This window comes from Bactrocera latifrons, unplaced genomic scaffold (genome assembly GCF_001853355.1).
Source record: "Bactrocera latifrons isolate USDA-ARS-PBARC rearing strain unplaced genomic scaffold, ASM185335v1 scaffold_67, whole genome shotgun sequence".
In the NCBI taxonomy this organism is placed as follows: domain Eukaryota; kingdom Metazoa; phylum Arthropoda; class Insecta; order Diptera; family Tephritidae; genus Bactrocera; species Bactrocera latifrons.
This window is the reverse complement of record NW_017537345.1, coordinates 815,106-842,981: the sequence shown is the minus strand read 5'-3', so window position 1 is coordinate 842,981 and position 27,876 is coordinate 815,106. Positions and strand designations below refer to the sequence as shown.

The following is a 27,876-nucleotide window of genomic DNA, read 5'->3' as shown; positions in this document are numbered from 1 at the left end:
ATTTTTTTCTTTATTTACATATGTGCATGCACCTATGCATATAATAATGCAACGGTACTTATTGAAGCGGCCGGTAGGGCTTTTCACTCCCCAAGTGCAAACACTTCCCCCAACTGTTTAGCCGATCATTCATTGCACCCCATGTGCGCGCCAAGGGTCCGCAAGCAAGCTGTAGAAATCAGTCGTTAGCCGATGCTGCGGTGTTGCTAGGTGCGCGTGACATGCGAAAAAAAGTATAACAATTGGTAAAATATTAAAATATCGCTTGTCAGTGCTAAATCAAAAATTAAATAAAGAATAAATAATAAAGCATCATTAGTTGTGAACTTCTCGTGCAACACTTACGTGCAATCAAATCAACTGCTGTTGTCACATTGCAAATTGAAAAAGTGCATAAAATTATAGTGAGTTGAAAATGATTATAAATGGTTATGCAATGTCGAAATACCAAAAAGTGAAAATTGCGTCAATATTCTCGCTTGCAAGTCAAGCGCACAGTTCAACTGCATTTTTGAAGCAATAAATTGTTTTTCAGTTCTTTGATGTGTTCGAACAAATAATTTCTTCAACCTTTTTTTGTTCTTATATTTGTTTATCGTTAGTGCCGCTAAAAAACTATGTGCACTTGATCTATTTTTTGTGTGCTCGCTGCTTACGAAAGTTGGTTTTTTTTTGTTTTTTGTTAGCTTCTTTGGCAGAAAGTCAAAAAGTATGCACTTTGATCTTGCGAGCGCGAAAATAAAATAAACTGTACACACTTTGTTGAATTATATTGAGATTTCCTTTTTGTGCCAGTCTCAACTGCACATTGTTTGCCAAAAGTGGTATTTTATTTCGAAATGAATCATAAGCGTTACGGCAATAAAATAACGACTTAAATCTGATTTGATAAAAAACCTAAGCGAAATTAAAAAAAAGTAATTTATTACAAAAATAATAACAAATAATGGGTTTTACAATAAGAGTGCTACAAAAGTCAAAAACGTTTTGGGATGTCAATGAAATTTTTTATTCCTGAGAAAGTACATTCCATGCCATTATGTATGCAACTCGATTTGTTTTATATGGCCACCATGAGCCCGCTTACAAAATTTCAAACGCTGAGAGTTCATCAATCATCGCTGGCTTGTTGGCATAGACCATAGACTTGACATAACCCAACAGGAAATAGTCGCACGACCGAGGCGGCCAATTGACTGGCTATTTCGTGAGATAACACGTTCACCAAACATGTTTTGCAATAAATCGAATGTGACATTCGTCAAGTGGTGCGGTCTTGTTCGAACCATATATTGTCCAAGTCCATATCATCCAATGTGGTCCAAAAATATTTGGATATTATTGGGTGGCAGCGATTCTCATTCACAGTAACGTGCCGGTTTTGATCATCACGCAAGAATCAATGATGCCGCTGGCCCCTAAACCGCATCAAGCCGTAATATTTTCGAGTTGCAATGGCGACTCATGCAGTATGTGTGAATTGCTGCCTCGCCAATAACACATAGTTTGCTTATTGATGAAGAATTTCAGCCAGAATTGCCCCTTTTCGCTGAAGATGATTATTCAATGAAAATTTACGAACATAAGGCGATCCTGGTGGTCAACCGTCTTCAGTTCTTGACCTTGTTAGGATGTATGTATGTCAAAATCTTTTCGCAAAATTTGCCACAACGACTTCATAGAGATGCTCAACACTTGAGAACGATGTGTGGGAGACTGATTTGGGTCTCCCTCAATTCATTCGCTAACGCAGCCATATTCGCAATATTCGGAATATCTTGTACTGCGCCTCATTGTTGATCGACAGGACGATTATGACGACCATATATTGGACATAGTGCTTTTAAAGTAGACGCCAATGACTCCAAATTTCGGTAGTAAATTTTAATAATTTCGACGCGTTGTGGGATCGCATATTTTTCCATGATGAAATGGCATCGTTTGCTATCTCTTTTGGTCTACTTTTTTAACGTCCCTATTGAAAAACCATTTATAAAACTAATTTGCTCTTCCATTTCTTCTTAATTCATCCCATGCTCCTTCAGAAAATTTTTGTTGAGAATACATATATGTTTTTGATACAATCGCTGAAATTAAAATAATTTTGGAAATTTTTTTTATCACAATATACTTTTCTCTTTTAATTAACAAATTTAATTGTATGGCTGTGCTTATTCAAAATACCGTATTCCAAGAATTTTTTTTTTTCACTTTGTACTCTTCAAATGCCCGAATTTTAAAATTATGCTATTTTTTGAAAGATTTTATGACCTCTTAGTTTATTTTTTAAGAACATAACTTAGCCAGCATAGCATATCAAAGTCGTCGTAGTTGTATATGTATGTCGCAAAGCTCACCAATCCATCGACTGCAATATTCGCCATTGCCAATGCCCAAAGGGTCATAAATCTCATAAATCTTCCACACAACCTATCTCTCGAAAACTCGTAACGCCGACCCATCAGACGTTGTCACTGCTCATGTCTCTGCATCATATAATAGAACGGGGATGATGAGTGGCTTGTAAAATTTGGTCTTTGTTCGTCGAGAGAGAACTTTACTTCTCAATTGCCTACTCAGCCCGACGTAGCACCTGCTGGCAAGAGTTGTTTTGCGTTGGATTTCGAGCTTGACGTTATTGTTGGTGCTAATGTTGGTTCCAAGATAAAGAAATTATCTACAAGTTCGAAGTTATGACTGTCCACAGTGTCCTGGAAGACAAGTCGCCATTGCGACGACTGTTTTTTTTTTGATGACAGGAGATATTTTGTCTTGTCCTCGCCCACTACCAGACCTATTTTGTCTGCTTCTTTGTTCAACTTGGAGAAATCAGAACTAATTACGCGGTTATCATGGTCTCGAAACATATATACCGACATAAAATATACTTCCGGTTCTATATAATGTATTCACATTGTTAAATTATCTTAACTTTATTAGGTTGAAAATACAAAAAAAAAAAACAGACTGTAGTTCGTTTTACATATTTACATACTTTAAAGCTTAATAAAATGCATCAATATGAGAATATGATAAGAACGCAATTCACGGCGACGTGTGAGCAGCAAGTGGAGTTCGTAGAACCGACGTTGGGATTATGTGCGGCCACGTGTTTCAAACGGAAGGAGAATAAAAAGGTGAGACTAAGCATATACGTATATAAAAAAAAAAACAGTAAAAAATATTATTTATTTATTTTTTATTTTTTAATGAAGTTTCCTTAATGATAAGATTAAAATTTTTATATTTTATTGTGCTACAAATCTCAATAAAATAATAATGAATACGATTGTATTTACATATATACCATATAAGGGTGAGCCAAAAATAATTTTAATATCGGAAGACACAATTAAGTTGCGGTGCAAAGCTCAATTCATATAACTGATTTTTTAAGTGCTTTTTATATAAAGGGTCTACCAACAAGAACGACGGGGCTTAGTGTGGTGAATAAGGCGGGTGGGGAAGCAGCTTCAAGGCAAGTACTTTCATTATATCCTGAACCGTATGCAAATTACTTTGCTGTGTCTTCATTAATGGATAATTTAAATTGATAATTTGTTGTGTGTAGGGATTAGTATTAACAGTTTTACCAGATTTTAGAAGCTCCTGATATACCACACCTTTCTGATCCCACTTAACACAGATCATTGCCTTTTTACCGAATCGATGAGTTTATGCAGTCGATAGTGAGATTGTCGCGGATTAACCCATGATTTTTTCTGTTATGGATTCCTTAAAAATTACATTTTTCATGGCCAGTGAGGATTCGATGCAAAACCGATTTTTGTTTCGTGTCTTTGAAGTAGAAATTCACAAGATTTTTTTCAGTTTCTCGTTTGTCTTTCATTCAATTCATGGGTGCCACATTTTCCACACATTTGGATCTTTCACATAGCTTTCAAACGGTCTGAAATTCTTTGTTGTGCAACATTTCACATGGCTGCCATTCGACTTCGACTCAAAGTACTATCTTCATATCTTCCAATACTGCTTTTCAGTTTTTTGGTGGTCTTCCACGTTCTTCATTTCTCACATCAAAATCATTATCTCTGAATCGTTAAAACGATCTCTTGCAGGTTGCTTCTGATAGAGCATACACCAGTATTGCGCTGAACTTTTTATTCGAGTTCCTCGAGCGTTGCTGGTTGATTGGCGTAAACCCTTGACTTAACATACCTCCACGGAAAGTATTCTAGATGCGTTAAATTGCATAATCCTGGTCAAATTAAGCCAAAAAATTGTCCTAGTAGAGAAACTATTTTCGCCATATACAAGTTTACCCTAACTAATAATTCGATGTTCGTTCCTTGGCTCACCCTAATTTATGTTGATAAGACTTTCGTCGTTAAGTATGCAATATTTCGTTTAATTTGCATATCATCTTTCTTATCAAAATAGAAAACAGCTTATAAAGCTATCATGTATAGACAAATGAGGTTATCAAAGCTATTGCGGTTCATTTTTTTAACTTTTGTAGAAACGTGCAAATTAAATTAATGAATGACAATATGGCGGAATCTATAAGAGCTCAACAAATTTCTCAATCTACCGCTTACTCAGTTAATGAGGGGTATTTTTTTAGACGATTTAGATTTTCAATGAGGCAACACTCGTTATTTATTCGCAGCTCGGTTTGCCTTTTCATAAAAAATACACTTACTCCGGAACTACTTTTGCAAATCCTGAATATTTATTACCTAAATTCGTCGCACCATAAGAAAGCTATTGTTGAGATGTCGTTACACCCTTAAAAAGTCACTGTTTGATGTGCCCTATAGCCAGAGGGAATTATTGGTCCATATTCTTACAAAAGTCAAGCCGGCCATGGTGTTACAGTCAATGGGGAATGCTGTACAGCCAGAATTTTTTTACTTTTTCATGTCTAAATTAGAGATGTTGATGATAGAGACATTGATGTGAATGACCTTTGGTTCCAATAAGACGGCGCTACACGCCATATAGTTAATAACAAAATAAATTTATTGATGGAGATTTTGAGGCCTCTCGCCTCAGGGCCATATGGTGGGACCTCTAAGATCGACACAGCTGGACTATTTTTTGTTTGGTTATGTGAAGCCGCTTATCTACGCAGAAAATCCCGATCCGATTGATGCCTTGGCAGAAAATATTCGCTGCGTTATTGCTGACATTCGGCCCCAATTGCTGCAAAAAGTATTTGATAATTGTGCCTCTTGGCCAGAATTTAAAGCATAATGACAAACTGTTGCGCTAAGTTCAGAGACTCCACATTTGCATTCACAGCAATGATGTTGAAATTTTCGGGCTATTTTTTACACCCTGAACATGGTATATTAAGTTTGTCACGAAGTTTGCAACACCCAGAAGGAAGGGTCGGAGACCCTATAAAGTATATATATAAATGATCAGTATGTCGAGCTGAGACGATTTGGCCATGTCCGTCTGTCTGTCCGTCTGTCTGTATATATACGAACTAGTCCCTTAGTTGTTAAGATATCGTTTTGAAATTTTTCAAACGTCATTTTCTCTTCAAGGAGCTGCTCATTTGTCGGAACTGCCGATATCGGACCACTATAACATATAGCTGCCATACAAACTGAACGATCGGAAACAAGTTCTTGTATGGAAAACTTTCCCATTTGACGTGGTATCTTCACGAAATTTGGTATAGATAATTTCCTAAGCCGACAATGTAATCTCCGAAGAAATTGTTTACATCGGTTAACTATAGCATATAGCTGCCATGTATGGAAAACTTTCACATTTGACGTGGTATCTTCACGAAATTTGACATGGATTACTGCTTAAGCTAACCATATAATATCCAAAAAAATTTTTAGAACGAATTACTATAGCACATAGCTTCCATACAAACTGAACACATAATTACTAACAGAAATGCACCTGAGAAGGGTATTTAGCATCGGTGCAACTGAAGTTAACGTTTTTTCTTGTTTAATGAATCTAATGGCATTAATGTCATATCAGCATGATTTCAATTGATTGACTAATTTTTACCAGTTGAAGTATCAATTAACAATTATTATCTTAACAAGTGAAGTATCAGTAGCTTATAACAATAATAATAATACTCAAATTTCTTATCGATTTGCCGCGATGCTACAAAGTAAATTCGCCCAGAAAGAATGGAATATTTACATTACTCTTTTAATACGTTTAGTGTTCTGATAATGAAAATTCTGTGATTTTGATTCATTAACCATTAAACTTATAGTCGAAATTTGTCGGAATGTCAGCCAACGCAAACGGCCTTTTTTGCCTCCTTAAACCTTTAGGTCGGAGTTTTGTAAGTCTGAGTTTATACATGGGAAAATTTGTTGCTCATTCTTTTCAGCAACTTATATTTTTCTGTTGCTCATTCGGTTCACATGGCGGACTCAAGTAACTCGAGTCGGATGATGTTCTGCATTGTCAATATTTTGTACCACGTAGTTTTAAACAACGTTTGAGGAGTCTGCCAATAAATTATTATATTTCAAACATTGTAAGAAATTATGAAATAACTAATGTCTTGTCATCCCTAAAAGTTTTGAAAGAAATATTTCATCTATTTTCGTTTATTTGTCTGTATATACGAGAACTAGTCCCTCAGCTTTTGAGATACTATTCTAAAAGTTTGCAAAAGTTCTTTTATCTCTAAGAAACTGCTCATTTTGTTGGAATCGCCAATATCGGATGGGAAATACATAGCTGCCATACGAATTGATTGGTCAAAATCAGGTTCTTGTATGGCGATTTTTTTTATTTGTAAATATAGGGTAGTCGAAAAAGTATTTTTGTATTTCAATTAATGATGAATAAATAAACAAATTATATATCATTTTGGTCGATAATTTGTAGCAATTTTTTCACTAAAAACATTATTCCATCAGTGTAAACCGAAATTTCGAAATTTACAGAACGGAAGCGAGCAAACCATTGTTGTGCTACACGAACTAAAATTCAACAATTTTCTGCTTGCGGCTTGCGTGGCAATCTTTATACAAACATTTCAAAATATAGCGAAGTGTTTCATTATTTTCACTCAGTTTAGAACAGCTGTAACTTTTTTCAATTTACATACAAAATACAGCAAGTGCAAGAATTGAAGCCGACGTTTTCTATTCAAATTTTGTTCTGGCTCAATGGGTACCTGAAAGGGGCAGAATCGCCGCATCTTTGACGAAGAAAAAAAGATTCAGAAGCTGTCATTTAGAAAAAACAACGGTGGCATCATCGGTCCATATTTATTCAAAAATAAGAAAAAACGTTAACATCGGTTGCCCCGAAACCAAATACCCTTCACAGGAGCATTTATGCTAGTCACTACGTGTTCAGTTTGTATGGAAGCTATATGTTATAGTGAGCCGATCTGAACAATTCCTTCGGAGATTACATTGTTGTCTTAAAAAATAATCTGTACTAAATTTCGTGAATATATCTTGTTAAATGTGAAAGTTTTCCATATAAGAACTTGATTCCGATCGTTCAGTTTGTATGGCAGCTACATGTTATACTGGTCCGATTTCGGCCGTTCCGACAAATGAGCAGCTTCTTGAAGATAAAATGACGATGGCAAAATTTCAAAACGATATCTTGAAAACTGAGGACTAGTTCGTATATATACCGACAGACGGATAGACATACGGAAAGACAGACAGACGGACATGGCTAAATCGACTCAGCTCGACATACTGATCATTTATATATATACTTTATAGGGTCTATGACGCTTCCTTCTGGGTGTAACAAACTTCGTGACAAACTTAATATACACTGTTCAGGGTATAATGATGCCTGTGAGAACGTAAAACGTAACCGTCAATGACGACCATTATCGCGCCATATGACCGACTATACTTCATGTAAATTGAAGCTCGTGATCTTGTAGACATTTAGCAAATAATTTCACGTTTTGAGCCGATCGATGCGCCACCAAGATCATGTGATATTACACCCTTAGACTATTTCCTGTGGAGATATGTAAAGTCTAAAGTTTACGCGGATAATCCCGCTTCGATTCGGGCCTTCTAGCAAAACAGCACGCGTGCCATTCGCCAGTTCTCAGTCGATGTGTCATCGAAAATTGGTCTCAACGGATGGACGATCTGAGATGTAGCCGGCGCGAACATTTGAAAGAGTTAATCTTAAGAGAATAAACGCCAGACAATGTTCTTTCGAATGATAGTAAATATTATCCTCGAAATGGTTCACCCTCTATAATCAATATAAAGATGTTGTTATACCCTTTTATGCTATAAGAAATGTACTGTGAAGAGAGATTATAGCTTCAGTGGAGCCGAAGTAAATTTCTGTACTTTTTATCAATGTATGACCTTGAGGATTGAAGCGATTCTCCTAACATAGTTTCTGCTAACAAGTGATCAATATTTAAAAACTGACTACTGTCATATACGAGTATTAATTACTCACAGTCGAATGAGATACTCAAGAAAATTATTAAATTTTAGTATTTTCCGAAAGCTGCACCTTTTTTCGTACGTTTCTCAAGTTGTGACGCAAATTACAGTAAGTAGTTTGCACAATACTTGGTGCTACAAAAAGTTGTCAACTCAAATGTCTTTTTGCTACAAAGTAATGTTAATGTAAGTAAATGAAATTTGCACAATGTCAATACATTTTCGCACTTTTGTCAAGGTCAACCGTTACGTCTTCGCACACACTGCCTACTTTCCACTCCGTGATTCTGTTTTTGTGGTTTTGGTTTATATCTCTAAATTACACTATGGCGCTGGGGAAGCTCCGCAACTTCAAGTAACTGTGCAAGACGTCAGCGAATGCGAAAAGTGAAAAAGCCCATTAAAGGCAAGGAAGGGAGACTAGTGACGAAGGCAACAAAAATATGTTGTTTTGTGCGTGTTTGCATATAATATAATATATGGTACATACATATGTATGTATGCATGTCGATATGTATGAGGTGACAAGCAAATATTTTTAAACGAAAAACCCACGAATAAGTTCAATCAAAACCGGTTTCGGCATAGTTCGACAAGTTCAACGACAACAAAGAGCATTGTGCATATTGTTGTAATATTATGCAACACATTTAACATGCGTGCGATTTATACTATATGTAATATATAAGTATGTATGTATATATGTATGCAGCCAGTTAAATTTTGATTTTGACTTTTTTCTTTAGTATAGCGGGCTGAAAGGTTGCACGTGTATAACTAATATATTACGAGTATGTGCATAAAGAAGAATGTGGGCAATTATAACACAAACGCGAATACCTAGGTAAATATACATATACATATGTATGTATGTATATATGTATGCAGCCAGTTAAATTTTGATTTTGACTTTTTTCTTTAGTATAGCGGGCTGAAAGGTTGCACGTGTATAACTAATATATTACGAGTATGTGCATAAAGAAGAATGTGGGCAATTATAACACAAACGCGAATACCTAGGTAAATATACATATACATATGTATGTATGTATATATGTATATCTCTCACTATGTAATAACAGATTGCACTCAACGTATAAAAATCATGACCCTCGACAGACGTTTGGTCCATGTTCATTGCATGAATTTGTATTTAATTTATATGAGACTGACCTTGCGGGGCATGTGGTTAAGTTATTTTTACTCGTTTACTATTTTTTTGGGAGTGCACGCATATTTTGAGGAAAGCGCAGATTTTTGGCAAGTTATTCAATTATGTTTGCCAATGTTTACCAATTTTTAAACAAACATTAAAAAAAAATATTAATAAAAAAATATATAATCTGTCTCTTATACACATCTAGATGTGTATAAGCACATACACATACACGTGTTTCTTTGTTTGGCTGAAGTCATATTTATGTGCTTATATGAGCACATTTCAGTACATTTGGCACATTTTTTTTTGTAATATTGAACATAATTATAAATTTTTTTAAATAATTTGTATTTCCAAAACTTTTTTCTTAAAAATATTTCCGCGAAATATCTTGTTTGGAAATCGAATTTTTGAAATAGATATGAATCATATGTATAAATCTTTTATCAATACTCTGAATATACAAATTTTTCCAAAAGTAATATGGGAGTGCATTGACTCAAAAATAATTTTTTTGTATTTCTTACACACTTCTAGAATATTGTCCTCAATTTTCAAGTTGATGCGAGTAATAGTTTCGGAGATACAGCCTTGAGAACTTGTGCGCTCGAGGCTAGCTAGGCTAAGTGCGCCGTCTTTAAACGCGTTTTTCTTGAGACTGTTTTTTTGTAGTCGGTTGGCAAGATTTCTCGAGAACTATTCAACCGATCTTCATGAAATTATACTTAGGTCTTTGAATTGAATTTTTTTTAAAGACTTGGACGAAGGATTTTTTTCCATTACATCTATTTGAAAAAAAAATTGTGAAAAACAATTGCGAAATTGCGAAATTTTTTTTTTTGGTGTAAAAATATTTACTAGAATCCATTTTTTTCCTTCGGTATTAGATCCACTCCCCTCATCTGAAAAACATGATATTTTTCGGATTTCCGGATCTTCTGACATGATGAAATGTCAAACCGTACTGAACACTTTGACAGAATTTGACATAAATTCGTAAACAAACATGGTCAAAATTATGTCATCCCTGTTGGTAGTCACTGTATTATAAGGAGATTTAAATACTTCCATTATTTTATTATTATTATTTTACGACAATTAGTTTTTAGTCTGGTTGGCAACTGTCTATCAATCAAGTTCTGCATACAAAAAAAAGTTCTTTACCGAACGAAGGGGTCTTGTTTAAATTAACCAGAACTTAACTGACAGATGTCTTCTAGTCAGTCGCTGAGACAACGCATAGAAATATTAAAAAATATATTTATCTTGATTTAGATCGACCAGTTTAAATTACAGTTATACTTGTAAGCTATAGTGATCGCATCAGAAAAATATAATCTGAGTTTGTAGCGTGGTCTTGGATAATAATCTGAGACATATTTTCATTGAAGATATCTTACGAATTAAGAAAGGTTTCCACACAAAAACTTGATTTAGATCAGTCAGTTTGTATGGCTCCCGAATACTGTATGCTATTGTATTTCAGTATTGTCGGTTTCGACTTATAAGCAGCTTCTGAAGATCAGATCGACGACTTAATATACCCCAGGGTATAATGACGTTGGGTGTTTGGAAACTCTTCCTTTACTGGAGTTGTGCTGTGGTTACATTAATCCTACTGTTCATTCGTACTCTTGTGGAACTGATAATTGAGGGCTACCTTCAGTTATTATCAATAACTAACGGCTAATCCAAGTAGAGGTACTTTTTGCAATTTTTGACAGATTAAGCCTGAGTCGTGCCAAGCTGCCATGTTATTTATGTTCTGTATTGTTTGGCATTCAACATAGAAAGACTTACGCCTGAACAACGTTTACAAATCGTTCAACTTTATTACGAAAATTAAGGTTCGCTCAACACTCAAATCGTACTACATATTCTCAACACCATCACCTATCTTGAGACCCACTATTCATTATTGGATAATATTTGACCGTATAGACCAAGTCTAGCACACAGTGAAGAAAATATAGCAGCCGTCGCTAAGAGTTTACGGAGTGTATGGAAGAAATTGCAAGAATATCCGATGTTTTCGAGCCAAATTTTGTTCAGCGATGTGGTCCAATTATGTAAACAAACAAAATTGCCGCAGTTGGGACGAAGATCAACCTGAATGGATTTCATATTGCCATTTCAACCAGTGTGGTTTGTGGGTCGGTGAAATCATCGGTCCATACTTCTTCAAAAATGATGCCGGTAAGAACGTAAACGCCAATGGCGAACGTTATCGCGGCATGTTAACTAACCATTTGATGTCTGAAATTGAAGCTCGTGATCTTGGCGCCATTTGATATCAATCAATGGATTTATTGAGAGAACACTTCCTTCTTTTCTTCAAGCCTGGTACATAGTAATTGTCTGATTATAAGGTTGATCTTAGAAATTCTAAAGTTTTCTTTTAATGATATTATATTTTCGCAACTCGTTTCATGGAAATAGTCTTTCATCGTTCCGAGTTTTTTGATACGCCTCGTGAAAATATGCCACAGCACAGTTCCGATTTATTTATGTACAACGCCGATAAAAATTTCATGTTAAAAATTTTAGCTTATCGCTTAAAAATGATCGTAATCACTCTCGCTTATCACTAAGTTCTGCTCAACTTAGATTCACTTCTACCACCCACGCTATTTAATGCCATTTGCTTAACTTTACAATCATAATTACAGCTATTAAGCCAATAAAACGATAAAAAGACATGATATGACATAATAAAAGTAATCTATGTGTCTTGGCAGAATAAAAAAACTTTGTTTCAAAATGCAAATTTCCTAAAGTCTATAAATAAATCGCGCACTCAAACACTCAACGCAAAAATAAGCACTCAATTAATGCGTTGAATTAAGTGGAGTGGTTTTCAAAACACCCAAACTACAGAATTAGATAATAATAAGATGAAATTTGCTATCAATTTGCCAACGCATATTATTGGTATTGTTTTTGAAGCTAGCCTAAGATGTCTAAATGAAGATCATAATGTCATAACAGCGATTACTTAATATTTGCAATGATTGAAAGCATTTTCATTGAGTGAGAATGGGCCGGTGCTCATTGGCGCTGCATGCGTCAATGCTTGAGAACGAGATCGAGGAGCATTGCTATGAATGAGTGGTGGCAGCACATACCGTATACATTTATCTTTGTAAACATTGATGTCTTTTTGCGCTGAACGCGGCTACACCTTCATCACTGAAAGCGCTCAATTAAGTCACAAGCGAGCTAGCGGCTTTCGCACGCAAATCGAAACCACGGAATGCCTCGAATGCGCTTCTCCGCACAATAGCTGGCGATCAGTTGGCTTTCAGTGGACAAGCAAAGCGGTTGCAAGCAAGCGGTTTCGTAGCAAGCGGTGGTGACAATTACGCGTACTACACCTGTCGGAATGCAAACACTCGGTGCACTTGTTGTACAATAAACCGAGATTTCGTTCAATTGAAGTGGAATAAATCAGCTTTAAGTGCTTCCTTGCCGACAGTTGGACGCGYAGCTTATTGAATTGCATTCTGAAAACGTGATATAAACGGGCGCCACCGCTCAATTTCACACAAATTGTCGAGGCGTTAGCTTTCATAACTGTGAATAGTGTGTGAGAACGTTTGTGCATCGTGTCTTTTTTTTATTCGAAGAAATTGGTAGCTACTAATTTATTTCAAATAAATTGAATAAAACCAATAATTGAAGAATTGCTGTGAGATGGAAGTGACAACGATTACAACAACAACTACCGCGCGAGAATCGAAGCGTGCTGTGCGAAAGCATGTGAATCCATGCAGCGATCACACGCATACGGTATGGCTACACACAAACATACATACATAATAATAATATTTTATATTTTTTTATGAACTGTCCGCACAATTGCAGATACATACTTATGTGTTCATTTGTGCAGAAATTTTAATTGGTTCTCAAACAAAGTGGCAAATATTTTGTATGTGTGCGGCCTAAAATTTAGATCACAAATTCCAGTCATATGTGAAAATTGTGTTCCCAAAATATGCTTGTGATTAATAAAATATTTCTAAGATGTTTTTACAATTTCGCACAGTTTTGCTCCTTATGCTATTTTTGTTGCTAGGGTTTCATTTTTTTCGAGTTTGTTGCCAAAAATATATATATATAAAAAAAATGTATATAATTTCATTCAAAAAAATTCAGAAATAACCTCTTTGCATTTTTTTTAAAATTATTTTCGTAATAAATTGCTAAAACAGAATAATAAAATAGAATAAAAAGTAGTAATAAAAAAGAAAAAAATAAATGGTTTTTCTTAAAATTTGTATTTTATTTTTTTATAAAAAAATAGTATTGAGCACGGTGCTGTCTACTTGAACAGCGAAAACCAAATTAGTAATGTCCCATTATTAAATTGAAAACAAAATAAGCATACATATATAAAAGTACTTATATATTGAACATCGGCTAAAGTTAACGATTAGGTAACATAACGAAAATTATGCAGTAAAAAATATCCTACTACAATGAGCAAATGAAAGATTTTGTTCGTAATTTTAAAGTTCTTCAAAATCTATGTCTTCCCCCTGAAAGTAGTCTCCCTTGGACCCAATACACTTGTGCCAACGTTTGTTTCCGCCTTCAATGCGCGGTTAACGATTACCGTGTGATCTCTTAATTGTTTGAAAACGGTTTTCTGGGAGCGGTCGGTTGCGTTTGTCTAATAACCCGAAGTCACAAGGAGTTAAATCGGGCGAATACGGTGAAAAATTCCCGAAGAATCAATACACTGTGCATTATCGTGAACTGTCGGCAATACTCAAATAGTATTCCTTGTTGACAGGTTGGTCAATCGGAGGGAATTCGGAGTGCCCCATACCTCGATAATCGATGAAAACTGTCTCATAATTCCAATTTTTGACCTGCCTTATCTAGTTTTCGGCTGCGGCTCACCTTTGCCCCGATATTCGGCCGATTGTTCGTGCGTTTCCGGGTCATAAGCATAAATCCAATCATGGCGTATAAACATATGCTTTAAACGTCAGTGAAGTTAACACGATGCTGTTTTTTGAAAAAATTCGGTGATTTTGAAACCATTCCAGCATTCAATTTCTTAGCCTTAAATGATTTTTCGAAATGCTTTTCACTGTTTATTTTTTCGATTTTCCGACGATGCCAGTAAAATTTCTGGCTGTTAATCGCCGATTCTAAAGCACCAGTTTTGTTTGATTGACATGTTGATCATCAGTTGATGTTGGTGATCATCTTGGACGTAGTTTGTCGTCAACACGTTCTCGACCCTCATTGCATATTTTTTACCGATCAAAAAGACTTGCTCGCGACAAACAATTATCACCGAAGGTCTTTTCCAACATTAGGAACCTTTCGGCACTAGAAATTTGATTCCGTACACATAATTTAATGGAACTTTTTCGTTGAATAATTTCACTCGTCGCCGAATGCATTTTACGTACTTCAGACAGAAGGGCGGATATCAAACACTAATTATTATTTTGATATGACATTTGGCACGGATGTCACTGACAGTTATATCAACCTAGACAAAAAATATTTCGACGAATTTTCGAAACTTAAATTAATTAAATCGTCATGGTTATCATTTATATAGTACATATAATTTACCATTATAATCTATGATGTTCGGGGTATAAAAAACCTGAAGTACTAAGCATAAAAACTGAAGATGCATGCATAAAGCACTCAGCGTTTTTATGTCACACTATCAGGTTCAATCAACAAATTCGACGCTACTCTTATCACTTTATGTATAGACATTATTCTTTTTTTATGACTTTGACTTATTGATGACATTGACTTTAATATTTGAGCAATTTGCAAATTATTTCGGTCGTAGGTCGTTGTTTTGTTTTAGTGAATTAAATATTATTTACTTCAATGTATACAAGTATGTATACATTATATATATGTATATATACACATAAATATGTATGTGTGGTTATTTATTTATTTTGATTTAAAATATTATTTATTTTTTCAACGTAAATTTTATTTTATAAAATTTTAGTTTGCTCTAATGAAATTATATAATATATAATTTTTTTTCCATATGCTTAAGAAACATGTTTATAGTATATTTAATTATAACTTAATCTGTTGTGTATTCCTTCATGGGTTAAAAAATATTATTTTTATGATTTTGGTTTTTTACATAAAAATTATTTGATTATTATAATAAGTCGACATGCGATTATTTTCGGAAAGCGATTATTTTTAATTTTTAGCTCTCTTTTCTGTATCGCGCGTTGAAGACATCTAAACACTGACTGGTTTATTTTAAGGTCGATTTAATAAGGCTTTGAGTGATATCTAATTCTTCAAAAATAATTGCTTAAACGACAAAAATATGCGCAAAAGAAACAGAGCCATTGTCAAAGAAGAGTTTCCGTTATTTACACAACGGTCGACCAGTAAATCAACTTCGAGTCCTCGTCCTGAGGCGCTAACTTTGAGCATTCTGGGGAAAAAGAAAAATGTAGCGAATGAATTTTTTTCGGGCTGTTTGGTCTTTGAATGCATTAAAATATTGGACCACTTTTTGGAATCACATTTTTTTAGAAGACCTCGACATTCGACAGTGTTTCCAGGAACTTTTGATGGTTTGAACAAAATAAAACACGGTAACTTTATCTACATATCTCCTTGGACAGGGAAAATCATATTACAGTATTTTACCAAAGGAATAAGTTTTATTTTTACGACCATAAAGTGCACTTTAAGCTAAAACAAAATTCCAATTATTTGAAATCCTAATCCTGCCCTATGCTCTTAAGAAAATAGCATCCTTGATAGCGTTTTAATTTCAAATTCATAAGATTCATAACAACGTAAAAGCAATTACTCTCTTTAATTATGGCTAAATGAAGTTTAAGTGTGTGTATATTAATGTTCTCGAAACTTAAAATCAGCCAGAATTCTTTGCCTGATTTACTACGATTCTTCGTGTGGTCGTTCTAAAAATACTTTAAAGCCATGAATGTTACAATTTCTAACTATTCAGGCAAAGATCTATGAATTTAGATTACTGCAACAAATTAAACAAAAACAATAAAGCTGTAAATCGAGCTGTTAATTTTTTAGATGCTATCAACAAAGTTCCGGTCAATAGAGCAATTCACATGCAACAGCCAAATGTACATATCCATACGTATAACGAGATGCGATGAAAATTAGCCAAACACGAATGCATTAACGACAATTAGAGAACATTTAATACCCGTGTTTGTACTTACATATGCACATATATTAGGGTGGGTCAAAAAAAAATTTGTTTGCTTGATTCTTTGAAAAATTGATCCTTAGACACCTCTATGCAAATCTTTCCAGGCATGAGCTCTTAATTGTAAAAATAAGGTATTCCGTCTTACAGTTTTATATTTGTTTTTCTTCTTCTTTTTAGATAGATAAATTTGTATCTCGCTGCCAACTACTTGAAAAAATATCTTGGTTTACATATTTTTTAGGAAATTAAATACTCTATAAAATGGTGTCCTAAGATTTTTTCGTAAACTTACATAATTTCACCTAATAACCTTTTTTTACCCACCCTAACATATGTATATGTATATGTACATATATATTTGAATTGAAAACAAGACAAAACGTTAACTTCCGCTGCACCGAAGCTCTATACCTTTCACTGTTATATTTCTTACTACTATGAGAAAAATTTGTAAGACTTTGTTCATGATTTTAAAACTCTTAATTTATTCTTCAAAATTTATGCCGTCCCCCTCGAATTAATTCCAATAAACTTGTGTCGACTTTTTTGCCAATCCTCGAAACAATTGTTACAGCCAATTTTGAGAATAGCCTTCAATGCGCGTAGCGTTTCACGTTTAATGTCTTCAAGAGTTGTCGACCCTTAATTACGGAACCCTTTTAGCAACCTCGACGCAAAATACACAAATAGTATTTGAACCACACCTCAATAAGAAAACTGCCAAAATAACCTTGCTTTTGACCTGCTTTTCGGATTCTCACCTAACCAGCCAAAGCAAAAAAATTTTTCCAATGTTGTTTGATATTTTATGAAGAGTTTCACTTTGATTTTGATCGGTCAGTTTGTATGGTAGCCATATGAAATAATGGATCGATCTGAATCTGATATCTTCGAAGTTTATAGCGCTGTCTTGGATAATATTTTCTACCTAATTTTGTGAAGATATATTGTCACACAAAAAAGTTTTTATACAACAACTTGATCGGTAACTTTATGTGATAGCTACATGTATGCTGTAGTGGTCCGATATAGGTGGTTCAGTCTAATGCGGAATTGATTTGATAAATCATGCACGAAATTTCTGATCGCTATCTCAGAAACGGATGAACTAATTCACGCCCTTACAGATGGACATGTCTGAATCGACTCAGTTCGTCACGCTTATCATTGTACTACTATAGTATATACTTTATATTACATATGTACATACTATATATCCGAAGTTTTCTACTGTATGTCACAAATATTTTGACAAACTTAATAAACCATGTTCAGGGTATAAAAAAGCACTTCCAAGCATTCTTACACAGCGCGCATTTAACTATATACATACATACATATGTACATAAGTATGTATTTATTAGTGACATTTGATGCTGCTGTTGACATAAAGTATGACAGATATGAAATGGCAAACATAGGCGAAAATTGATGAGTGCAAATACATATTTTGTGCACGATGATCTTCTAACTGTCTAACAGCCATAATTTGCCATTCGCGTATAAGTGGCATTTGCATTTAGAGTTAACAAATATGAATGCGTTTTCAGGCCTAATTGATTTCTCAGTGTCAATTGTGTTATGCCATTACTGAACATTATACGATACTTAATTATGTAAATTTACATATTAACTTTTTACGCTTGTGCTGACGTTAGTTTGTTGCGTTCGCAAAGTGTTGCGTGGATTATTTGCATAATTGTCTCACAAATATGCGTCGATTTGCATTAACGATGAGCACCTGCGTCCTTACTTGAATACATATATATGTGTTGTGCGTGCGTGTGCATGAGTGTGCGTGCACTTGAATGCAGTAAATTGCGATTAAAAGCTTGTTGTTGTTATACGACGAGCCTCCAACGCGCGCTGACTACTTGCAATACAATTCAATTCACCACTAAACTTACATCCATGCATACAATGCCTCACTTGAATGTGTTGAGCGCTACAGATCTTTTGCGGCTAGTGTAAATGCATAATACGGACAAATACGCAGCATTTCTAGGCTTACACACACACATACATATACCTGTACGTCATAAAGTGAGTTATGCGACGCGACGCGGATGCAATTTTTGCAAAATGTAAACAAACTGTAAAGAACGTTGTTGTTGTTTTCCTGGTTTTAATTTTTTGTATTTTTCTTTTTGCTGTACAAATAGGCGTGTAACACATGTGGCAATATAGTTACTTGTGCGCGTAAATGCTCATAGATGTGTATAAGAGACAGGAACGTTGTTGTTGTTTTCCTGGTTTTAATTTTTTGTATTTTTCTTTTTGCTGTACAAATAGGCGTGTAACACATGTGGCAATATAGTTACTTGTGCGCGTAAATGCTCATAATAACAGCATTACACTGGCACAAACACCTATAACATACATACATATGTACATTAGGGTGGGATTTAATTTGCTTAATCTTGAAAGACCTAGAAAAATAATAGTTCATCTAACGGTTGTTTAAATTTGCTAATCTTCATAAGTAGATATATATGATATGTGTATACAGCGTCTACCATTAGCGATTAAGAGATTTAAACGACGATTTTGAGTTGCCGCGCGAAACGACAGGGACTCTTCTGGATACTGTAGCATGTTCTGAGGAATTTCCCCAGAATCCACCCCGACATAACAAATATACATATGGTCAGTATGCACCGAGTTCCCGCAAAACTTAAACTACCTCTTTGGATGTTCAGCTAATCCTACACATATGACAGCCCTCTTCCTATGGTGCGAGCCCGTCGAAACAGCACGTTTGATGGGCATAATGTTGAATGACCTAGAGAACAACTTAGCACCATAACGGGGACTAGATAACCATTCAAAAACAACAACAACAGGTATTACGTGATTCTTCGCGCAAAACACTGTCTTCTCAGATGAAGCCCATTTTTGACTTAATGGCTTCGTCAACAAACCAAGTTGTCGCTTATGTGGTCAGTCAGATCTTCGGTGGTTCAGGAAACGATCTAAAATGTACCGTTTGTTGCGAACTGTGGTCTGGCGGTATCATCGTCTGATGCAACATGCTTCAGCAGTAAAAAAATATCTCCGTATTTATTGTTCCACCTTAATGTACATACTCACATGCTTCTAAGTAAAGTTCGATATTACAGATAAACATACATACTTATGTAAATATATATGTAAGCACTAAATTGTTACGTAGCAGCTTTTCGCATTCTGTTGCCAATTTGCATTGTTCGTGTAAGCGTTCCTAATTGCAAGTGCTCTTGCAAGTACTTGTATTTAAAGTGCATATTGCTTGTTTTTGTTTTTGTTTACAACATGGCGAGATAAATCAACAAATAACAAAAACAAATGACAACAACAGAAATTAATCAACAAACAAAAACAAATCACTACATTTGCATATACACATATACATATGTATGTATGTATGTATGTATGTATGTAAATAGCTATACAGTTATTTAGCCTCAAATGCTTGAGAAAGAAACAATGTGAATAAATTAAATAATATCTTAAAAGTCAATGAAGATGTAAATAAAAATTTTTCTTTGAAATTATACTAAAATAAACGAGTAAATGATTAACCAACTCAGTATTAAATAAAAGGGACTATGTCAGCCCATCACTATCGGTGCCTTGTTATCAAATTGAATCTCAATGGTCGTAAAAATTATGTTGGAACACGAAAAAAAGCTCTGCACAGTTTATAATAAGTTTGCCGTGAAACTTGTAACACACGGAAGTAAACGTCGGGACCCTATACAGTATATTTATAAATGATCACAATGACGAGCTGAGTCGATGTATCTCTCTTTCCGTCCGTCCGTCTGTATATACAGGAAATAGTTTTTGAGATATGGTGCTGAAAGTTTGCACAGGTAATTTTCCCATATATCATATAGCTATCAAAGTAAAGGTCCAGATTTTTTATACATTTTTGTGCTGCAAGAAATGCACCTAGGAAGGGTATCATTTTGACATATTAAAAAACAAAATCAAATGCTTATATCACATTAAGTCTTCGGTGCCTGACAGTCTTAAGGGGGTCATCAACCTTTGTGATTTGGAAAAACAAACTAAATTTCTCAGATAATAATACGAAACATGCTCTGTAAAGAATTTCATCTAAAACATGTTGGCTTACGAAATTTTGTGTGCCAAACTTGGCCTCGCACCGACTATTCAAATCATCAAACTAAATGTCTGTCTTCAATCCATTATCTGATTGAGCCATCTCCGAAATATGCCTTTTGAACTCGTCTACCTAATCTTCAGGTGCCGAAAAAGGTTGACCTCTTGATATTTTTTTTAGGAATTGAAATAAAAAGAAGGTGCATTCGGTCTCTAGTTAGGACTATACGCAGGATGACTCATTAAATCGTTGTTTTGAGTGCTAAAAAATCCGGTATTTTCAGTCGATCGCCTGATTGCTTGACTACTGTTGTTCTAGTGGTTGCAACATGGACGAGTTTTCAACAAAACAAATGGACAACCATTTGCTTGGAACTGCTTTGTACACGTTCAAACACCTACATATAGTCGACTGCTGTTTACTTTCGGGGTCATGCGCCTAAATCCACGTTTCATCACAATATTTTACAGTTAAATATTCATGCTATATTGAACGTAAGGTAGTTTCACTAATGAACATAGTTGTCTCTATCTCACGTTAGGTCAAATGTCGTTCTTGGAATATATCTTTGAGCACAGCATCACTAGTTTTCGGGACAACAACTGGTCGACATTCCCGAAATTCGTCTTTGATAGAGCTTCATCGACAATAAATTAATTAAATTCGTCTATGCACTCTGGATGAGTTAATCCACGTCGGATTTAATTAAATTTTTCGGTAAAGAAGATAATTTTAAGTTACTGTAAACAACGCAAATAGCGCTCCGTTCTGACTACCATCAAAAATGTCAAATATTATGACAAAATTGCGAGTTTCCAGATTGCAACATTAGGGTTGCCAATACGGAAATATTCACACTATAAAGTGGATTGCTAGGCTTTAAAAAGTTCCGGTTAAGATTCTATTAATTAAAGTTTGAAGTTGCCTTCATTTATGTGTATAAATAGATTTATTAAAATATACTAGAAATGACTTTTGAGTTTTTTGGTTCTGAGATTCGCATACGTAAATACTTCTCATATGGCGCAAATAATTATCAGTCGAATGAAAAAAGGAAAACTGAAGCCAAAAGAATATTCAAAAAACGAAAAAAAAAGTACTCGGAAGCATGCGAATTGACCTTTGTTGATAATGATGAATGTCAGCAAAGTAAAATATGCTGCATATTTTGATAAAGTAATTTATTTTGGAAACCGTTACTTAATAAACATATGCATGTATATGCATATATAGTATTTAAATATATTATCAAACTTTTTATAAATAGCGCGTGCATTGTGCAAAATGATATGCTCTTAAATTTTAAGTATATTATCTTTATAATCACGTTTATGCATTTCTTATTTTCTTTTCAGCTCGAGGGCCTAAAACACGTTACGGATACACATCAATTTCCGGAAGATGAGGAACCAAATATACTGGGTCACGGCACACCGGTGGAAGAGAAGGCTGATCCATTAACCACAGAGAAATTAATGAAATTGAAAACTCTATTGAATTTTGAAGATGTAAGTGAAGAAGATAGATTTGTTTTATATCAAAATTAGAAAAGTATTTAGAGATTTGTGTAAATTAAAAACTCTAAGGCTATGTTTTGGAACTGAATTTCAAGCCTATGACCATCGCGACTAAATCTTATGAAGTTTATTCGATCAGTCCAGTTTTAAAGCATTTTTTCCAACAAATTAAAATTAATAAATTCCCTCACGAAATCTATTCACATGTCTTAAGCGACTATTGGTCATGCATATTCCCAGTTGTTGCTATTGTTTTAATTGCCGATACATATCGGGGAAATCACCATCTAGGTAACTGGAATGGATCCAGATTTGTATCCAGCCAAGACATGTCAACTCGGCTGCATGCTTTAAATTACTTACTTGTAATGTTACGGTAAAAAATTGGTTAATATCTAAATATATAATTCCTCCTTTGTCCTTGTAATAAATCGCCTCACATTAACACTGTTAAAGCTTTATAACATATCCCAGAGAGTTCACGAAGACCGCGAAGAGTCCATTCGGGGCCATTCGCAGCAGTTCGGACTGACGTATGGAAAGACCTGGCACATTGTACGTCGACATCTTAAACCGAAAGCGTACAAAATACAGCTGTACAAGAACCTCTTCGCTCTATTGGCTTTTGAAAAGTTCCAAGAAGATTCGACGTTTTCGAACCAAATTGTGTACAGCGATGAGGCCAAATTCTCACTCAATGAGTAGTGAATACAAGTGAAATTGTCAAATAACGGATGAAGATCAACCTGAAGGGATTCAAAAGTTGCCATTTCATCCAGAAAAAACAACGGTTTGGTGTGGTTTGTTTGCCTTTACTTCTTCAAAAATGATTCCGGTGAGAACGTAACCGTCAATGGCGACCGTTATCGCGTCATGATATCCGACTATTGGATGAATGTTATGGAATCTCGTGCATTTTGGTTTCAACAAGACGGCGCCAATTCCCACAGATCGCATCAACCAATGGATTAATTGAGAGAACACTTCGGTGAGCAGATAATTTCACGTTTTAGACCAGTCGATTAGCCACCAAGATCGTGTGATATCACACCGTTAGACCTTTTCCTATGGAGATCTACACAGTCTAAAGTCTATGCGGAAAGAGATAGTCTTCAAAAAATAAATACCAAAGTAGGTTCTTTCGAATGATAATAAACATTCCCCATTAAATTTAAAGTTTCTGTCTTTTTTCTCAAAGTGGTCTAATCTCTGAGTAATCACTCAAGAAAATTTGAAAAATGTAAATTTCAAAAATATTTAAACTAAAAATTCGTACCCTAAATACACTTATTAATGCATATGGACTCCAAAAACATGCCTAAAATCAAAGCCGCAATAAAACCTCATCAGTTTATGCAAAATAAAAAAATCCAAATCGCTACGATAAAGCGAAGCACAAAGTAAATCAAGGTCAGCTTATTAACATTTTATTTGGCTTGGCTTCAAAGCTGTCAACGCTCGCTCCAACCAAATGCCCAAATGCCCGAATGTAAATATCAAAACAACAATAACAAAATTTAAAAAACCCGCGCTATAAGTCATCAGCACCACCAATTGAGGAGACTACAATGACCTCTGGTGTGTGGGGCGAACAGTTTCAATTCGGACTTGTTGCTTCTTCGGCTGCGTTCGCTATTTATGTATTTATTTGCATATGTGCAAATGTATGTGTGTAAGCTAATTTTTTTGGCAGCGAATTGGCAATTTGTCGCGGTTTTCATTGCGTCCAATTATAAAGTATAATATACTATCACCATATACATACATATGTATGCATACAACAGCGGTAATGCCAAAGTGTCAAATGCATTTGAAGGGAATTTAATTACAATGCATTACATGTTAATTTTGAAGGCAACAACTACATACATTTGTTTACGTGTTCATATTTAATGTTTATGGCATTTGTTAGCTATAAACTTACATACATACATACAAATGTGCATAATATAATATTTATACATGCGTGTCATTCGAAGCGTCTAATATTTCTTTAAATGATAACAATAACAGACCTTCTGCTTAATACACGCATTACGCCATATTGCATGCGTATAGCATACATACATGCATATGTACATACAAATGTATGGTATGTATATGCAGGTACACATACATACAAACACATTGGGGTACCAGCTTAATTTTGCAAGTAGAAGCGAAATCGTGAATTTTTGTTTTTGAAAAGGCTTATTATTTAATATTGGTAGTCGAAAAAGTCGTTTCGTATTTCTAATTAAACTTCAACAAATTATTTTATATTTTTAATGCTTTCTAATGAACGAAATATGTTCCCTTTTGTTCGACCACTTTTTACCATTTTTTCGTTAGAGACATACTCCATCAGTGTAAAACTTTTCTGGTTTTTCGGCGAAACACTGCGACAAATAATGTTCAGCGGCTTCTCTTGAAGCCTTTACTCCCTTAAGGGAGTTCTGCATTGACTGAAACAAATGATAGTCCGATGGTGCAAGGTCAGGGTTACATATATAGTGGATGCAGCAAAACTGTCCAGCCAAGCTCTCCCAGTTTTTTCCTAGTCATCAAAGGTGTGTGTGGTCTAGCGTTGAACTGATGGAAGACAAAGCTCTTTCTGTTGATCAGTTCTGGCCGTCTTTTTTCGATTGCTTGCTTTAATCTCATCGGTTGGTGGGAGTAAATTGTAGAATAGATCGTTTGACCAAGCTGGAGCAGCTCATAGTGGATGATTCCATTCCAATCCCATCAAACAATCAACATAACCTTTCGAGGCGTCAATCCTGGCCTTGCGACTATTTTTTAAGATTCACCACGCTTGGACTATGATCTTTTTTGCACATTATTGTCGTATTTGATCCACTTTTCGTCTCCTTCAGAAGTGGTTCGATTCATTTTGTTTCATCAAAGCATCGCAGATGTTAATTCGATCCATTAAATTTTTCACAGACAAATTATGTGGTACCCAAACATCGAGCTTCTTTTTGTAGCCAGCCATTTTTAATGGTTTAAAACCGTTTGATGATGAATGTTAAGTTCCTTAACGATGTCATGGCTGCTTATGTGGCGGTCCTACTTAATCTTTTCCATAATTTCATCGACTTTTTCAAGGATAGATCAACCAGATTGGAAGATACTGCAGTGGTTTGGTCATCTACCGATTCGGGTATTTAATTTTGCTGAAAAAACAGTTTGGAGCTATCCGTATAGATGCTTATCTCTACGTTCGAGTCCATTTTACACCTTTCCAATTTTCTGTAGAAGAGAAGGTAATACTGAGGACTGAATTTGACTTTAAATCTATTGAATTTTGAAAATCCGTGGTAAAAACTACTAATTATCTTAAAATGCTGATCACAAGCGCCTAATAAAAAGAGTCTCAGTCTAAGAGCTAACTTCGCTGCCAGTTGCTTACAGAACAAATTTATTAGCAGTAAATGTAGAAGAACGTTTGGTACCTGACATGGCGTTGTTCTAAGAGCTCCAGTGATGCATCTACAAGATGCTCTATGTATGCTTTCCATATGTTTTACCGTACTTCTTTTCTATTCTTCTCCTGTGTAGAGCCATTTAGATAGCCGAGGCGTTAGTCCCAATTTGGGCTCCACGATATTTTTACCTACTAGTCAAAATTTTTGACAAAATTCGCACAATCAACTGAAAATTTTCGGAGAACATTCTCAAATAGATGTACATTCGTTATATACCCAAAAAAGCTATTTTTTTTTAAATCGCCAGTGGAAAGAACCGTTTAAATTATGGGCGAGTGGCACTCATTACATTTTGTAACAATTTAGAAAAATGTTTAGAAAACTAAAACCATTTTATTTTCTTAACTCAATGCTTACTTACTTTTCAAACAAATTGCAGGCACCCGATCACCTCAAATTCAATCCTTACATTCGTCGTGGCTACCGCACATTCCTCTCCACAAAATTATGCCTACAAAGCGTCTTCTGGTGGACCAACGAAACTGTAAGTGCTACGGAAATGAAAAAAAGTAATAGGAAAAATTCTTATAATCATATTTACAATTAAATAATTACTTACAGATCAATATTTGGAGTCATCTTTTTGGTTGCCTGCTCTTCATATGTCTAACCATATTCGATTTCCAGTTTCTGCAAGCGCACGCGGATGTGAGCGATCAGGTGTTGGTCGTGTGTCTCTTGGTCTGTTTCTGCCTGTGCATGCTGCTCTCTTCAATTTATCATATTTTCTCCTGCAAATCAGAAGAGCATTATGATTTCTTCTTGTCCGTGGACTTTTTGGGTATTTGCTTGTCGCTGGTGGCGATTTACATCAGTGGCATGTACTATGCGTTTTGGTGCTTCAAGGTGAGCGCGAAAGATGGCAAATCGCAGTATGAATATTTTTGAAAATTAAAATAGTTTTTTTTGAAATATTTTTTATATATTTCATTTTTTTTTCTAAATATATTTTATTTTATTTTTTAATATATTTTTTATACATTTATAATTTTTTAAATTTTTTTTATTTATTTGATATTTATCTAACTCACGCAGACACTCCGTCTCGTTTATTCTGTGATTGCGCTGTGCATGTTCGGCTTGGCGATGATGGTGCAAATTCCCAAGTTGAATGTCTCTTTGGATGCAAAGATCGCTGTGCTGGTGCTGTGGGCCGCCTACGGTATTATACCGTTAGCGCATTGGACTTATGTGATGGGTGGTCTGGACAATGAGTTGGTGCGGGTGAGTCAAAAGTCAATAAAAATTCATTTACCAGAATTTTTTTTTTTTAAAATGTAAATAAAAAAACAAATTACTTACACTTAACAGTTAATGGTGCCGCGCATAATTGGCATGTATGGCTGGTGTGCTGTCGCTTTTATCATTTATGCCGCAAAAATACCGGAGCGTTGGCTTGCCGGCAAAGTGGATTATGTTGGACACTCGCACAATTGGTGGCATCTGTTCATTTTGGCCGCTTTCTATCACTGGCACAACACTGGTTGGTTTTCAACATAAAATTTTCAAAAATAAATAATTAATTATATTTTAATTGTATCTCGCAGGTCTTGTCTATGCTGAGTATCGTTTGAATAACGGTTGCAGTCTTCCAACATTGACATAGATCGTTGAACCTAAACCAAATCGCGTTGTAATTGAATTATTTTCAATTTTTTTTTTACAACGCCTAGGCATATCTGTAGAGTATGTTGTTATTACTTTGTGATTTCAGCACGTTAATCATTCAATGAGGCACCTCAGCAACGGCTAGTAAACGTACCTTTAAACATATATATACAAATATTGATATATTCATACTTTGTAGGTACTTAGTTGTAATTGCAAATCTAGTTCAGTCACTCATTATTTAGTTTTAATGCACATTTGTATATACATAATCGAAATATTTAGAAGAAGAATTTATTATTTTGTTGCGAATACTTTGTTACTCTTTTGAAAATATGTAGTGAATAAAGTTGCATATTAAAAAGACATTACATATAAGTGAAATGTAAGTGAATGTCT

At 34.9% G+C, this 27,876-nt stretch overlaps 1 protein-coding gene and 1 long non-coding RNA gene across 5 annotated transcripts; one reads left to right on the top strand and one right to left on the bottom strand.

Annotated features, from left to right (window-relative positions):
• Window positions 1-9: 9 nt before the first annotated feature.
• On the bottom strand, window positions 10-893 carry LOC108975597. Its single transcript, XR_001993880.1, has 2 exons — window positions 346-893; window positions 10-206 (listed from the first exon to the last, which is right to left on the bottom strand). It is a non-coding gene; the product is annotated as an uncharacterized LOC108975597 (long non-coding RNA).
• Window positions 185-27,680, top strand: LOC108975596 (progestin and adipoQ receptor family member 3). Of its 4 annotated transcripts, none has more exons than XM_018944183.1 (8): window positions 185-404; window positions 3,003-3,137; window positions 22,241-22,393; window positions 26,249-26,353; window positions 26,431-26,715; window positions 26,905-27,093; window positions 27,181-27,352; window positions 27,417-27,680. In XM_018944183.1, exons 2-8 carry the CDS (start codon window positions 3,012-3,014, stop codon window positions 27,473-27,475), a joined length of 1,089 nt encoding a protein of 362 aa, XP_018799728.1. In that variant the 5' UTR covers window positions 185-404; window positions 3,003-3,011; the 3' UTR covers window positions 27,476-27,680. The 4 variants fall into 4 exon arrangements, with proteins under 4 accessions (XP_018799728.1, XP_018799729.1, XP_018799731.1 ...); XM_018944184.1 differs by having other exon boundaries at window positions 2,941-3,137; XM_018944186.1 differs by lacking the exon at window positions 185-404 and adding an exon at window positions 899-917.
• The last annotated feature ends 196 nt before the right edge of the window (window positions 27,681-27,876 follow it).